Below are 17,866 nucleotides of genomic sequence, written 5' to 3' on the forward strand. Positions count from 1 at the left end.
CCTGTAATGTAATAAAAGACTTGTCTATTGGCTTCTTCTGTATCAGCATCAGTTGTACTCAAGATGGCAATTACCCCACCAGGAGGGTCATCCTCACTGACTGTTCCTTTATATATCTCTGCAGTAAAGCGTGGAGGATTGTCATTCACATCTGTAACAGTAACTTCAACCACAGCCATAGAAGACAGCTGAATTTTTTCACCCCGATCAGACGCAACCACTGTGATTTTGTATTTGTCTCGTTTCTCATGATCGAGTTCTTTGAGAGTGGTAATCCAACCAGTTTCCATGTTTATGGCAAAAGACTCTACAATGTCTAGTTCTTGAGAAGGATCCAGGCTGTAAGTAACCTGCCCATTGAGTCCTGAATCTAAGTCAGTTCCTTTAACCTGGATAACTCTTGTTCCAGCTGGCATGTTTTCTACAATGAATGCTTCATATGGATTGGACTCCAAAACTGGTTTGTTATCATTTGCATCTTTTACCTGAATGCTTACCTCCACTGAGGAAACAACATTATAATCTTCATTTGCATACTGTGCTCGAACTGAGAACTGGTACCATTTAGTTGTTTCATGATCAAGATTCTTCTCAAGTTTCAACTCTCCAGTCTGTCGGTCAATCACAAAAAAGTCATCTCTGTTGCTTTCAGGAGTGTGCCCTTTAATCAGACTATATACTAAAGTCTGATTATGCTCTGCTTTAATAACGTCTATCTCAGTCCCAATTGGAATGTCCTCAGAAACTGTATAAGAATAAAACGGCTCTGAAAATTTTGGAAGAGGCACTTCTGGTGGGAGTATTCTAGCATAGACAGGAACAACTGACTCTTTTTGGGGGGTTCCACCATCAACTGCTCTAACAAAGAAGGTCAGAAATTCATTTTCTAAACCGATTAAGCTTTCTTTTGTAGTAATTACACCAGACAATGAATCAATTTCTAAATTCTCTTTAACATTTTCAGACTCTGCTTCAATAGCATATGTGATGTCTGCATTTGTACCCTCATCAGCATCAGATGCCCACACTTTAACGACAGAAGTACCCCGTGGAACATCAGATCCAATGTTTACTTCGTACTCTGTTGCTCGGAATTGAGGAGCGTTATCATTGTCATCTGTAAGTATTACATTAACAGTACAGAAAGCAACTTTTCCTCCTGAATCTTTGGCCATTATACTAATGGCAATTACTTTTTCTGCTTGTGTTTCACGGTCAAGCTTTTCGGAGGTAAATATCTGCCCTCTCTCATTTGTATAAAATCTGTCTTTGGCAAAGTCATTCACAATGTGGTAAGTGATGTGGCCATATGTACCAGAATCTTCATCTGTTGCTTTAACTTCAGTCACCAAAGTATGTAACGGAGCATTTTCAGCAAGTTCAACCTCATATTCATTCTGACTGAAAAGAGGACTGTGCATATTGGCACTGGTTACAGCTATGTGGACTTGGGCTGAGCTTCTGAAGACCCCATCGGAAACAGACACGTTAAGATTATAATGTGACTTTAGCGTCTGTCTGCGTAGGTTTGAGATGGTGATAATGCCAGTTTTACTATTAATTACAAAATTATTTTGGTCATTGCCTGTCAGAATGGAGTACTCCAGCTTGTCAACATCCGAACTATCTGCATCTGAGGCTTGCACACAAGTCACAAAATGTCCTCGGGGAGCCAGTTCACTAATTTTAGCTTCATAAAGCAATTGGTTAAAAAGGGGCGGGTTATCATTGAGATCGGTTACATCAACAGTTACAATAGTATCACTGCTTAAGGGCAGCATGCCACCGTCTATGGCCCTTATTAGTAACTTGTGTTGTCTAATTTGTTCATAGTCCAAAGTTCTTGCTGTAAGAATGAGTCCAGTGCTGCTATCTATGTGGAAGTAGTTATGACTGTCACTATTATCCTCAACCAAGTGATAGGAAATCCCTCTGTTTGTTCCAGAATCGGCGTCCGTAGCGCTCACTTGTACAACAGATGTTCCAACAACAGATGCCTCAGAAAGCGTTGCAGCGTAAGACTGCTCCGTAAACACAGGAGGATTATCATTGATGTCTTCCACTATTATGTCTACGAACACATCAGCATGCGCCCCAGTTAAGGAGTCTGTTGCTCGAATACTCAGTTTGTAGGCTGGATGAGACTCAAAGTCAAGAGGGGCAACAACATTTATAACTCCAGTGTTGAAGTTGATAGTGAACTGATTGAAAGGATCTCCATCTGTGATGCTGTAGAACACCTTAAGTCCTTCTGGGCTGTTTGCTTGTACATGTACCACAGGACTATGGAGCTGAATGTTTTCTGGTATCTCTGCACTGTAGAAGGGCTTTTCGAAAACTGGCATAGCTTTACTCATAACTGTAATCGGGACTACAACTTCAGCAGAAAAAGCAGGGTCTCCTCCATCTTTTGCCACTACTGTGACCAGATACTCTTTATTTAGTGTGTCTGGTTCAAACTTCTTCTTCAGTGAGATTTCACCAGTGGGATCAATCTGGAAGTGTTCATGATGTTCTTTGAGATAGTAATGCACCTCTCCATTCCTGCCTGTATCTTTATCTACTGCAGTGACATGTCGAATAACATGGCCTACTTCAGAGTCTACTTTAACAACAGCATAATATGGAAGATTGACAAAAAATGGAGCATTATCATTTACATCTTCCACTGTGACTTTAACTACAACGTGTGCAACAACTGATGGTTTATATTCCTCTGTCACTTCTATGACCACATCAAAAGATTCTTGCTGTTCACGATCAAATGGTATTCCTGTTGTTGAAAGGACTCCTGAAGTTGGGCTTATTTTAAATCTGCTGTCTGGATTTAGAATATGGTAAAACAAAGGCTCATTTATTTGATTCCCTATAGCAGTAATAACAGCTATTGTTTTTGCCTCTGTGGAATTCTCCTGCACTGTTGCAGAGTAAGAACTCTGTGTGAACTTCAGCTGGCTTGCTTTGCTTTCTTTCACATTAATTTTTACAGATGCAGTGCTTGCAAATCTGCCATCAGATGCTCTCACTGTTAATTCGTATCTGCTTCTTAACTGAGTTGTATTTTGTACTGTTATATCTCCAGTCTTATGGTTTATTGAAAACTTTTCTCCAATGTTGCCTTCAATAATGGAATAAATTAATTGTGAAAAAATGCCTGAATCAGCATCAGTGGCATTTACACTGATGACTTTCACACCTTTATAGGTTGGAACCAAAATGGATGTCTCATACAACTCTCTTGAAAACACAGGAGGGCAATCATTGATGTCAATTACATAAATAGTAACATTAGCTGCATATTCTGCATATAAACGTGGTATCCCCATATCATGTACTTGCACTGAAAAGTGGAAAATGTTTGTCTCTTCATAGTCCAGACTCATTACTGTCCGAATGGCACCAGTGCTAGAATCAATGGCAAAATACTTGCGGACAGATGGTTCAACAATTTGATAAACAAGCAAAGCATTAGATTCTTTATCAGCATCTGTAGCTCGAATTACTAATGGGATATTCTTGTCAGTCAGAACCACACTGTTAATTGAAGCTGATTCACTGATGAGTCCTGTATATTCAGCCTGCATAAAAATTGGTGTATTGTCATTCTCATCCCGAAGATGTACCAAAACGGTTGCATTAGTGGACAAGCCAGCCATGTTTGTTCCTTGCACAGTTAGAGTGTAAATAGGCAAAGTTTCAAAATCAAGTAACTTCTGAGAAACAATGACACCTGAGTTCGGGTTGATAGCAAAGGCATCATCTATATTACCATCTTTTATTTCATAAACTACAGAAGACTGACTGTATGCTGTAACCATTCCAACAAAACTGCCAATGCTGGCACTTTCACTGATTTCTGTAGAATATTCTCTGGCTGTGAATTTTGGTGAGGCGTTATCAGAAACTGTAACAAATATATGAACAGAGGTGACTTCACACATTGGAGGATCCCCTTTGTCTGTAGCCTTTACCATCAGGTTGTATTCTTCCTGGTTACTACGATCTAATTCCTTTGCAACTTTAATCATACCCAAAATGGGATCTATAAAGAAGGAATTTCCAATATTCCCTGTGAAGAAAAAGAAAAGTAAGCAACTAAGAAAGAGGTATAAATAACTTAAAGAATGATTGCTTATTTAGCTATATACTAAAAGAGATCACATAGCGAGAACACAGAGAATATTAAAGTTTCTTAGTTTTGTTTAACAACGATTAGCCCCTCCGGAAAGTTTTCTGTAATAAGAGTTAGTACTAATTCTAAGTTTACTTGTGGAAACATTGCATAAAACATAGTTAGCAAAGCCATCCAAGCCTTGAAAACAAATGCAAAAAATTTGTTTCATTTTCCATTAAAAAAAAAACCTTAAAAAGATAACAATTATTTTGTAAGTTTCAACATTATAAATTATGTATTTTCTTCAAATTATCTTTGTCATTGAGTTCATGTTTAAGCCAATTTAAGTATGTACTGAAGCTGAAAGAAAATTATATTCAGAAGTTAACATTAGTGGAATACAAGTTATATTTTATGATCTAAAGTAAGGCGACTGCTTTGAAAAAAAAGAACTGTTTTAACTAATTCACACTTGTTAATCTTAATTACTCAGGCAAGTATTGTTTAAATCACTGCGTCAAAATTAATCTTTCTGAATTGGACCAATAGTGATCTCTGTCCTAACTTCCTGTTAATACATATGCAAGTTATTCCTTGTGATAGTATTAGGAAAAAAATACTACCTGCTGAGGATTACCAGCTGTCATTTGATAAACCCTTGTCATCTTTATATTTTCAAATATATAGATGAACTACATTGCATACAGTATTCAGCTCATGTGCTAAATATGTCAAGATTTAACATTTTACTTCCTTAAAAAATTACATTACTAAAGCAATGTTCTCAGCATGGAAAAAATTCATTAAGAACTTCTGAGTTATGCACACAAGTAGGCAAAAGGTTTTTTTTTTTTGTTTGGGTTTTTTTTAGTGGAGGCTCTAAACACAGTGGCATTCTTAGAATATCCCATTACAAATCTAAGCAGCCATTACAAACATTTAAGGAATGTTCCTTCCATATGCTTAGAACATCAATTATAATGCTTTAACCTCCCAATAGATCACAACCCTGTAAAACAGACCTAAGGAAGTCTTACATTTACTCCTACAAAAAGCTAGAAGAAAGGAAGAGAACAGGGTGTAACTTCATTCTAGACAGCATGCACACACTTTTTTTTTTTTTTCTTGCCATGGTTTGGTATTCGTAAATCAAGCACTACTGAAACAGAAAAGGCAAGAAAAAAGTTTCAGGACATTAGCGTCCTGCTTAGTAAAAAGGTCATCTCTCTACAAATAGAAGAAAACAAACATATTTTAAGCAACTTATGAGACACTTAAATACGTTCTTACTCTTCAGAGTATCATAATCAAAGCTTTTTTTAAATACAGCGTTATGTTTTCGTATCACAACAACACTTTGGGGGAAGAAAATGAAAGTATTTACAGTAAATAATTCTTATGTTTTACAAAGCAACTTGTGCAATTTTTTTTTTTTTATTTGAGATATGTCACCTTGTATGCAACAGTAACTGAATAACTTTTTACCTACTGTTCTCTTTAATATACAGCTTCTTATGATTGCTACTGGGATTTTTATTTTAAATTACTTTCTACCTTGAAAGTAGTACTTCACATAGGTGATGATATTTAAATAACTTCTTTTTTTTTATTTAGTGCCTAAATAGTTCAGGACCTTGGTAATGGCAGGGTTCTATCTAGATTTAATGGATTGAACCAAAATTCACTTCCATCCCGTAAGTGAACTCAGTCAATGTCATCCTGTTTTCGTATTATTCAAAACTGCAAACATTTGAATTGCATTGTCTTAGGCAAGCTCAGAAAGATACTCTGACATTAAAAATAAGCAGCAGCACCCAATGTTCTTCCCTGGCCTGAAAGGAGCCTTAATGCCAAATTGGTCAGCTATTAAAGACTTTCTTATATATTTTTTTGAGCTAGAATAGCAGTCCCACTATCTAAAATCAGCCAGAGGGAAACATGCAAAGCAACCCCTTCCTTGCTACATCTATCAGAAAGTTTAACTTAAAAACTAGGACTATTTAGTGGTTAAGTATATGGATATTTATAAGTTATTTTTGAGCTCCTTTCTTTCACATTGTGCTAAACACGAAAGCACTTGTCTCAAGCTCTTACTCTTTTCTTCAAATCCTTGCTCTGCCTATGCCACCAAATACCACTTACATTACCAAAAAAGAATGCTTTTTTTTTTTTAAGATGTCAATTTAATGCTTCTGTAATTTCTAAAGGACACACCCCCCATTAAGGGTTTAAAGGTAGCTTTTTCTTCTAGTACTACTAAAATGTTCCAAATGTATCTAAAGGTTAACACAAATAGCTAAGGGAGGGAGATGACTATTTGTCATTGTAGTTTTCTTTTAAATGCCCTGACGCTGTATCTTAAATACATCTCACAGAATATGCCACATACACCTGTACAGCCCTCTTTTTTATAGCTATTTGTTTACATGTCTACAGCTGAAACAAAGTATCAGCAAACATTGTTTCAAAATTAACTGACGATGCAATTAAGTCAATATACCTGATTCAATAGAGTACACGATTTCTGCATTTTTTCCTTTGTCCTTATCTAATGCTGTAACCTGGAGTACTGCTGATCCAACAGCTGCTGACTCATACACCCGTCCTTCATAGGAAGAGCTGGTGAACCATGGAGCATGATCATTTGTGTCACTAACATTAATGATGATTCTAGCGTAGTTGCGCTTTACAGGAACATCTTGATCTCGAACCTGAAACAGTAAGCATATTACTAGTAATTAGCTCTGTTATTTCAGTAGTTCATCAAATATTAGTAATAATTCAAGGTTCAATCTGTACCAGCCACAGAGACAAAGACTGTGCACAAATTAAGCATATAAATAAATGTTTGAATTAAGGGGACAAATTAAAAAGACATCAAAAAAGATCTCTTTGTTTTTGACTACAGAATAAATTTTGTGTTTATTTACCATTACTGTGAGAATATGCTGGTTCATGGTCTCATGATCCAGTTTTTCTGAAGTATAAAGAGAGCCAGTTCCAGGGTCCAGACGAAATTTTTTAAGACTGATAGGATCAGTGCTGCCCTGCATAGTATAAATCAGTTTATTCTTCTCATCTCTGTCTGTGGCACTGACTTGCAGAATTTCTGTCTCTGGTATGGTGTCTTCAGGTATAACAACTTCATATTTTGAAGCAGAAAACTGAGGCCTGTGATTATTTGTGTCTATAACTTTGATGTAGACCTGAAATGATATAATGGAAAGGGAAAAGTGTTGACGGTATTTGGGAAGCAGAGGTGAGAAGAGGATACTTCATTAAAAATCAGACAATAATACTGAATTAATTCCACCCCAAGACATATTTTTTTTTTAGGGAGGGGGAGAGATCTAAGAGGTGTAGGGAAGAAGAATCTCACTAAACCCAAATCTGCCTCACCTTCCCCAAAGTCAAACCAGAAACGTATATGATCAGAAATGCCTTAGGCAAGATAACTTAAAGGGAATGATACCTGTCTAAAGCAAGATGAAGAAGAATTCCTTAGTAATTTTGGAATTAAAAAAAGAAAAAAATCAATATGGATCCCAGGATGAGTAAAAACCGTATTTGTACAAATCTGGAATTTTAAGCAATGTTTTCCAAGAAAGCAGATGCACTGTACTCCTCCGTGCCCTCACATGGGAACAATCCTCTTTCAACTCCTTACACTTCCAAGCCTAGGCAAGAATGGAAAAGTAGTGGAATTCCCACAAATGTATATTATTTCAGAGACCCACAGGTATTGTTTGCTCTTCTTCAGCAATGTAGCACAATCTCAGCACAGGTAACTGGTCACCAACACAGTTTCTCTGTAGTTACAGTTATATTAACTTTGATGCTTCAAATTGCATTGTCCTACAGAAGTTCAGCTGGGTTCACCTAAATGCTATGTAGGCAATGCTCTCTATGTCTGAATAACAGTAATGTTCACTGGAACAACGGAAGATCCCTGCACACTCACTTGCCTTCAACAGCATCAAACTCTTGTATAAAAAGGCTAAGACACTCAGCCACCATCCTGTTCCTTCAGTAGTGGTAACATCAGACAAGTAACAGTAATGCAGAGGAGTTGGCAGGTGGACAGCAAAGCTCTAATAACACATGGCTAAATTCAAGTTCTTTGTGCTGCACATATAGCCGTGCTTTTAGCCACCCAAAGGTTAGCTGCTCTGTATAAATTAGTTAAGTGCCATCAATAGGTGTTTAAAATAAGTACTTATGATATCATAACTGGGTTAAATTGTTCTTTGAAGATACTTATTGCTTTCCATTGATAACTGGTGGAGTCTAGAGATACGATTTAGATAGGGTACCAAACCGCATAGAGTAGACACTAGATGAGTTGAAACCTGATGGTGCCAAATAATAAGGAAATGCCATACATCTCACTACAGGAAGAGAAAAGTTCCTCAACTTCAACCTTGCAAAACTAGCACCTTATGTTAAAACTTGTACCAAGGAAAAACAGGTATTAAGTGTATCAACAGGAGTCATACTAATTCCTAAAATATTTATTTCAGATACAGGTATATTATCCCAGGTTGCAACTACTCCCTAAGCTCCAATAGAACAAGTTCTTTCTAATGGTAATTTTGAAAAAAGGCTGAAAACATTTAAATAACTTGCAGACAGACATAGGCAGTCCTTGGATATACTCTACAAATGCTACCAAGAGTTTAGGAGACTGTTAGAAGGGGTTTATTCTAAGTAACAACAGAAAGACTTCTGCATCTATGTAATGAAGTCCTGCACCAACCACGGATTAATGGAAGTGAGAATCCGGGATCACAAAGAAGTGGGTGTGGAACTCTTGGGATAACTTTGTATTATAACATAGGAATGTTGTCCCAAAAACTGGGATATTGCCCACTCTGGTAGCTGAAATAACTGTCACCAGAAAGACTATTTTCACTGAGAATTTCACTCGGATAATAAAAAAGAACAGACATGCACATAAGAGGGAATATAGGAACAGAGTTGAAGTTAGCAAATGTGGAATCTCAGGAGTTAGAAGCCAGATACAGAATAAAAAGCCAGGTAAGGCATAAAAAGGGTTTTAAGTTTATTTGGAACTGTGAAACAGTAAGCAAGACTACCAGGAAATATAAAGCACAATTAAGGAGGAGGAAAGCCCATCCCATATTACAATTTTCCCTCAGTCTTTTCCACGAAGAACAATAGGGAGTATGACCCTGCACAAAACAAAATAAAAATGAGACACTGGCAAAGCAGTGGTGCTGCAATAAGCCGCTCAATGGAAACAAGTCACCAAGAGAAGATGGCAGCCACCTGCAGGTTCTGCCAGACTGCAGAGGGGGTCAGGGGAAAGATGCTAATCCTCCTAATGTAACACACCCTGTTAATACTGCTGAGCTCCACCTCCAGACCACCAGTCAGGGCGGGGAGCGGGGCATGCGTGTGTATGTGTGTACACAGTAGCGTCCACAGCCACACACACAAGCCTCCAACTTTTTTAGCAGATGTAGTCCTAGGCATTGCAGGTCACTGAGCTATAGTCCAATGTATAGTACACCTAGGGAAATATTCATAAACATAGGTAGTTTTTTCAGTGTTTTAAACAATCTGTTAGGATATATACAAACTATCACTGCAGAGGAAAATGCCGCCTCCCACAATTTATTAGAGTTCTCAGAAAATGGAAGAAATAGGAAATAAACTAATCGTTTGGCACATTGATAAAATCCCTTGCAAGATATTGCTATGGAAACTAAGGAGTTTGGTTTTGTCATGGTTTAAAAACTGATTAAAGAAAGGAAACAATGGGTTGGAATAAATATTGATTTTCAGTGGGAAGAAAAATTCATGGTAAGTGACCCAGGATACGTATTAGGTTGAGTTTTTAAATATATTCACTAACAAATTCAACTGGAAAATGAACAGCAAGAATGAATAGAATATGACTTAAATATGTGATTTTTTTAGATTGTCATGATTAGAGACGATGTAATAAAGCAACACAAGCACTGTTGTTGGTTTCTTTTTAAATTCTGGATAAATAAAATACATTTTAAGGCATCTTAGAAGAAGAAATATGGAAGGGTCCAACACAGTCACTTACACAGCATTTTAGTAACAACACCTGCTCACTGAACACTGGTGGTCAGGAAAATTAAAAATGAAACCAAATGAAGATGGCCAGCAAATTAAAAAAAAAAAAAAGGCAGAAAACCCCAACCCTCAATGCAAATCAAACTATACAAATATTTTTGTATGAATAAAAGGTTAAAAGACAATACACAACTACAACAATTAATGGACACTATGCTTTCAAAACGAACACATCAACAATTTTTTTTATTCCATTCCCACCCTCAAGAGATTATTAGATCACTCAGAACAGCAGTAAGTGAAAAGATAAAGTGTCAAATTTGATGAATTTAATCAAAACGCCTATTTAAGTGCATGCCTATTTCCCCCCCTCAAATGAGGAAAATACAAAAGCTTAAGTCAAAACCGGAGGCGAGAGGGAATGCAACTCCAGAGCAACCGTGTTAGATGAATCTTCAGAGCAGAAGACGTAGCTACCTGTGCTGCTGGTACTACACCAAATGAATACAGTAAAACAGCATTTCTAGAATGGAACACCACAAAAAACTGTGCAAAGTACTAAGTTAAATGCCAGGAACGTAGTGACTGTGAAACCGACATTGGTACCTGCAAGCCTAAACCACATAGTCCAATGAACCAGCTTAACTGAGAAGTGATCTGTTGATCATACCATCAGAAGGACTTACCATCAGCTTCCTCTGGTATTAGCTACTGAAGCAGTTAGAATGACCTTACCCCTAAACACATAAGGAGACATCCTCCAAAAAGGTACTGTTGGAGGCTAAGCAGATAAGGAAATAGCTCCTCAAAGTGTACAGCACTATTAAATATGAATTATTAACAAAAATATTGCTAAGGAATAAGCATAATGACTCAGCCACTATGAGTGCCTTGCTCAGGTATTCCATTACTTGTCAAGTTACTTGCTCAGGCATGCAGTTTTTCTCCACACTGGTAAACACAACTACAAATACACAATTTGATCTATTAGTGCAATCATTTTAAATGTACCTAAAATCCAAAGTTTATCTTAGACTCAACTGAAAGGTGTTTTAACTACATACTTTGGGATTCATTTCTCACTCACCGATGTTGTTAAATTTACGCCCCTCCACAGATTCTGTTGGACAAGCATAATGTGAATTGATGGGCACACTTTTGGTAACTTGGCTGAGCTGCTCTAATAAGGGGAGCCGCAGACAGGGCAAAAGGAATTACTCCCCTCTATTTGACACTCACCGGTAGGACTGTAGATCCACTACAGTTTTGGGCCCTGCAGTCTGAGAGAGTATCTCGAACCCAGTGAAAGGCCATTAAAATCAATGGGGAGCTATAAGCTCTCAATGCACTGTGTGAAGGGAGGACTGCAGGAGAGCCAGACTCTTCTCAGAGATGCCACAGTAAAAGGACAAGAGGCGACACTCACAAGCTCCAATAAGGGAAACTACAATTAGACATAAGAAAAAATTATTTTCAAGGAGGGCTGTTAATCACTAGCATAAAAATATGTCCAAGGAAGAGGTGTCATGCCCTGTCATCTGAGGCACTTAGAACCTGACAAGCCCCTGAACAACTTGATCCAACTTTGCAGTTTGATCTGCATTGAGCAGGAGTTTTAACTAGATGAAATCCCGGGGCTCCTTACAATCTAAACTATTAAATAAATGCACTAAGGAAGCCCTACTTTTAAGACAGGGATTCTTACTGATGCTAAGTGACAGGTGCTAGCGGTGCAATTTCCTTTTAAATGGAAATGGACCAAATTTTCATGTAAAGTGTTAAGGCCTTCAAATTAAATGAAAGGCACCTGAAGTAATAATTTTGAGTGCAATTTTAAAGACCCACACAGAAAAATATGGGTTTGTGCGCCTGAGACAAAATACACGAAGAGCTTGTTGTATTCTAAAGTAACGTGTAATTCGATAAAAACAGCTACTGAGCATTTATCAATTAAATTATTAAGATTAAATTTAAATGAAATAAACTAATATTATCTCTTAAGAAAGAAGTTGCATATTTAGAGGCACACTACAGAAAAGTTTGACATTAACCGACCATAATGTGATCTCTGAAACAAAACAGTCTGATACTAAAGAATCTTGACTCATTTTGCAAGGCCGTGCAAGGGCTGTGTTGCACAAATGCCCTCTACTCACAGATCTCACTGAGAGCGATGCAACTTGGTTACACAGACAGAGAACAAAGCAGCCTAGGATTATTTAGGGGAAGGACTTGAAATCTATTAGTTATGTGACAGGTGAAACCTAAATTTGCACAGGAATACACTGATTACTAGTAAGTTATAAAGAAGATACGTGCCATTGACAAAACATGCTCAGTGCATAATATTTAATATTGGATTGCTTTAATCCAATCTTTCATTTGCTGATTCTACGTGGAGTTTCAGATCTACTCCTCTCTCCATTCATAATTACATTATGGTTACATTGATGTGTTCAGAATCATTTTTGTAAACAAAAAGTTGTACTATCCAGAGATAATATAACTGCATTCCAGTTCTAAAATGTCTCTGTGGAGCAGTGTGGTGATCTCAAGGAAAAATACACATTTAATCAATGAAGAATACTCTATCCTTCCTTCCCAAAGCATAATATCCATACAAATTTTGCATAAAACAACATTAAATATTCTGCAACAGCACATCAATAGGTAAAATGCTGCAATTAGCTTTAAACCATCTTAAGTATTACTTCCAGTGCAAAAAAATTGATAGACATAGCAATGACTGGAAGTGGCTAGAGCTAGAAAAGGGATTTTTTTTTTCTTTTCTTTCTGTTTGTTTTCCCCAAAAAAGCAACTCAGTAGTTCATATATTGATACTTACAGCCTGTGAATAACCTTTTCTATTTCAGGCCAAAACATTATAAAACTAAACCATAAGTACATTGATTTGGTTTTTTTTTTAATGATATTCTTTCCTACTGTGACACTAGTCATCTCTAACATCATCTGTCAAACACCACTACTGTAGGCCTGGAATTTGTTTGTCCTTGTTTGCATCATGCATTTGGCATTTAGATGCATGCAAAATTCTAATAGCCTCCACGCCTACTGCTGCTGTATTTTTCAAAAAGCTATTTAACTGAAGTCCTGAAAGAGGCAAATGCTCTACAGATGTTAATGGCCTGAGGCCAGCAAATGCCTTCTAGTTTAAAGTCAGATTCAATACACTGCTTTTACACAATAAGAATTTCATTTCTTATCCCCCTCCCCAATGTCCTGAAAATGTAATTTCCTTTTTCAAATTAAATGTAAAATTACTTAATCTGCTGTTAATCAAGGTCTGTTAAATTGTTTACTGTATTTCCAATGTTTACAGCAATTACTTTGTAAGCTGAAAGCTGCGTATGGCATATTGTTGTTCCTAATGTATGCACTCAGTATTCAGAATTTCTCTTGCCTGTCACTCCATTTTAACTGTTTATCAGCTCTTAGAAGAATCCAACACCACATCAACACTCAAACTTTAATCATCATTATTTCAGCAGTGAGTGAGGGAATTTACAGACTGGCAGCCATAAATCACACCTTCAACTTTGATTTCATATCAACATTTTTAATTCCCCTGAAGTTAAGTCTCATCTGAAATGCATCTTCTTAATGATAGTCCTGAGGGCTTAACAGATTAGTCCATTTGGGTGGGCCAGGAGTTACAGAGGATGTAAGAGAATCAGTTAAAATCAGGAGTCTGTTCATGCACCCACAGTTGCAGTTTGAACTAATCCATGCTCCTCAATCTATATACCACAGTAAGGCGGGACTCAAACTGCAACAGCATAACTTGTGCTTTCCCACAAGCAGGGGAAAAAGGAAGACAATGCAAAGGAAGTCTTTGTGCTCGCTTGTAACAGAAACCACAGCCCTCTGCTCCTGCCAAAACTCTAGCTAAGAGGAAAGGAAAGACGCAAAAGAAAATCATACAAAAAGCAAATCACAGAAATAAGAGACAATAAATTTGAGATTACTACCCCAATTCTTCTGCAGAACACTGCTGTGGTAAATGTTTATAATGTTCACTCAGCTTTACAAAATACTAAAATAACAAATTCATTTAAAGAAATTGGACAAAAGCTACACTGTACACTTCCAAAAGAACTAATGAATCACATAACCCAGAAGAAAAGAAGGGGTGAGGGTTAAAGTATTTTTGTGACTTTCCAATTCTTGGTTGTTTCAGAAGACAAAGCAGATTATGGTTCAAATGTGACAACCCATGTGATGTCTGCATAAATTCAGCTATATAAGCAGCAGCACTGGATTGAATATCTGCACTCATCAGGACCACATACTCAGCCTTTACTAGTTCCCAGGCTACCCCAACACACTCTGCCTGGTGGCATTTTTGACTGCATTCTTGGGAGGGAGGGCAATTCTGTGTGGAAAGCCTCTTGCTGTCTTTCTGACTTTCCTGGCAAAAGGAATTCTCTTTTAGCTGGATGTGAGTTTCTTCTAATTTTTTTTCCAAACTAATTCATGCCTTATATCCAGCATTCTGTAATCGGCAGAAATGAATCTGCTCAATATTTTTACTACAACTAGGCAATAAATTTACAGCAGGATTGTCCAGACCTTTTATGGTGGTTATCAGCACCAAAAGCAATGGTACCATGGCTATGATAGTGACAAGTTCTTACTGGGGGACATGTTGTTGTGTTTGGAGATTCATGGCCTAGAATATCACCACAATTGTCACCATTAAAGGAAAAGGAAATTGCTAACCTTGCAATCTTCTACTATCCAATTTAGTCTATTTGACCTATCAAGCCTCCAGACATGCATTCAGCTCCATAAAGATTCTGTTTTAAATCCTAAATATTGACAAGAAACATCTTTCCCTCTGACCAAAAGGAGAAAGACAACATATAAGTCATTAGAAAAGACAACATAAAAACATACATACTGCACAGAAGTTGAACATCAAGAAATTGCGTTCATAACACAGATTTTCCATGTACAGAAAAGACAGCAGCAACTCACTTATTGCTCTTTGAGCTCCTCAGGGGTAGGTCAATGACAGACATAGATAACACAGACACATCAGTGTCCCAATTCAACAGTCTTAAATCAGTAAATACATCTTTCCTTTCTATTTGGAAGAAAAGCCTAGCTCCTCTATGCTCATGGCTCCATTCACACCAACCTCAGCGAAACCCTACTTCCAAATATATTCAGGTTCTGGGCTGGGGAAATAAACTAGATGGCGATAACAGGAGGGGTATATATTCATAACCTACTTGACTATTGAGTTACTTCCAGCAGTGTCACAAAAGGCTTCTGCCTAAAAGTGAACTTATTAGTCCAAGTGCAAAGAACTGCCACCACCATGGAGCCTTAGAAAAGAGCTAAATTGAAAAAATTTGGTTTGTCTGAGATAGCTGCTTTTTGGAGAGTGTTTGGCAATCTCTACCTCCACTGAAGCTAAAAGAAAGTACTCGGGAAGATACACAGAGATGCTACGAACTAAACCTTTTTTCTGTACGTACACCACGCAGAAGGAGCAGCTCAGTTTCATAAAACTGTACTTCGATATTGTACAATTTGTCATTCACAGATCTTGGTGGGGGGGATGATACCAAACAACCTTACAATAGTCTTTTAAATTTCAAGTGAAGTAATCATATTATTTGGTGATTTGGGGGAGCTGGATAAAGAGGGGTAATTCAGATAGTAAGTATTGATCCTTTTCTTGTGAGTACATCATGCATGGAAAGGCTTAGTTTCTGTTTTCATTTACTCAGCTAATGTAGGAACATGATATAGCTTAAAAGCTGCTGATTCAGACTACAGCATAGTAACACACAGCCTTCCACCTGGACCACCAAACAACATGACTCTACAAATATCAGAATCCACTTCTATTTTAGACAGAGTCCCTTATTTATATAAACCATATTCGTTGTCCAGGATAAAAAAAAATGGCAAGGAGAAAATGCAACACCCTTCCCACCCCCCAGCTACAAATTCCTTCTTCCATAGCGCTTTATTAGAAAGTCTATTACCTGTGTGCTGATAGATCTGGTTCCATCTGTTGCCTCTACTGTCAAGTTGTAATTTGATTTCTGTTCTGCATCAAGAGGTCTAGCGACAATGATAGTTCCAGTGCCCTTGTCCACATCAAATCGACTGTCATAGTTGCCACCTTGTTCAGGAAATTGGGAGAGGGAGAAGTTCATAAAACACAGCACTGTTTCATTGTTTTGATGTATGATCGTGTTCTATCTTCAGATGCTTAATGGAGGTGGAACTACATACACATATACTTATATATACACACTTATTTTAAACCCTTTGTTTGTTTGTTTTTTCTGGTAATGTGATATGCTGCTACTTACAGATATTTAAAAATGATCAGTTTTGGACAAAGCTGATTTGTCTGGCTCATGGAAAGTTAGCAGGTAGATTCTTAGCAAGATTCTCTACTTTTTTTTAAAAAAAACCCAGAATTTGAAGATTCCAAATAGCAGGAAACTGAGAATTACTAGGTAAACTGTGATTATTTTGTGCAGACTGTCAGGCTAATTAGTGAAGAACATACTTTGTATCAAAATAAATGAAAATCCCAAATCAGACACATAGTCAAAGAGTACAAATTACTATACTCATACATGACTACAGATAAGGTTGAAAAAGCTACAGTACCTCCAAAGGATTGTTATCTCAATGATGAGTATCTAAAGAACTCACTATCTAACTCCTACTGAGATAAGCTGGACTCAGATGAGTGCTAAATGTTTAAATGCTCAATGTTTAAGTATGGCCAAGCTCCTTTCCTGAAGCAAATTATCTTAACTTCCCTTGTGAAACTTTCAAATTACCCTTTGAAATATAGTTAAATAACGTGTAGATCAATAGCTACACTTAGTCGTTTAAACATTTAATTGATCATCATCATGCCACACCGAGCAGACTGTCATGAGAACAGTGTCCATTAAGTCCAAATATTGTTAGCAATGATAAATACTACCATTTAACTAGAATTGCTTTAGACCTCTCAATAAACTGCCTAAAATGGAGGAATCAATTTTTATTTTGGTCAAGCCAGTGTTAAGATATGGCAAACCAATTTCTCCTAATTATATGCATGTGTTTTTCTAATTATATTTTACAAGGATAGCATTCAGATATCATCTGAGTGCCTTTTATTTTTTTTTTTAAGTTTTTACATGCTGTGTTTGTAAATCACTAAATGCCTTTTATGAAAAGCCAAGGCTAGATGTGAGAGGGTGAAGTTCCAAAGGTTGCAAATTTATACTTAATCCAAGAAAGAACAATAAATACTGAAATGGGCCCCCATTCACATGTTAAAAGGATTTCACCTTTAGATGGTTCCATTGCATGACAGACATATCAGTTTTGGAACGATGGGGTTGATTCTGCTTCACTGGATTCTTAAGATATTTGATAATGACAAAGATAATGTAATTTTTCAGTTTCACTGAAAGCCAACTCCTCTTACTGGCCCAGCAGCAGTTTCTGAACCACATGAATGGACACCATGAAATGCAGCAGCTTTTTTAAAAAAATTTAACAGGTGTACATTAGATGTTTTAAATGGGCTTTGTGCAAGATGTCAGATTCAAAAAGTGAGTCTCTAGCTTTTCTTTTATGACTGGCATGAGATATCATTTTCTCAGATGTCTCAATGAAGTAATCTCCATTTTA

General features: G+C 37.1%; 1 protein-coding gene across 7 annotated transcripts in view; it reads right to left on the reverse strand.

Moving 5' to 3' along the window:
- FAT1 (FAT atypical cadherin 1) overlaps positions 1-17,866 on the reverse strand; it is a 113,314-nt gene that overhangs the window by 28,269 nt on the left and 67,179 nt on the right. For all 7 annotated transcript variants that reach the window (XR_007505573.1, XM_049797549.1, XM_049797542.1 and 4 more), the window contains 4 exons: positions 16,204-16,343; positions 7,045-7,320; positions 6,615-6,825; positions 2-4,069 (listed from right to left, as the gene is read on the reverse strand). Coding sequence is in view for 6 of the 7 variants with exons in the window: in XM_049797549.1 (XP_049653506.1) it covers positions 2-4,069; positions 6,615-6,825; positions 7,045-7,320; positions 16,204-16,343 (4,695 nt within the window). In the remaining variant the exon portion in view is untranslated. The remainder of the gene's footprint in view (position 1; positions 4,070-6,614; positions 6,826-7,044; positions 7,321-16,203; positions 16,344-17,866) is intronic.

Source organism: Accipiter gentilis, chromosome 3, assembly GCF_929443795.1.
Source record: "Accipiter gentilis chromosome 3, bAccGen1.1, whole genome shotgun sequence".
NCBI classification, from domain to species: domain Eukaryota; kingdom Metazoa; phylum Chordata; class Aves; order Accipitriformes; family Accipitridae; genus Astur; species Astur gentilis.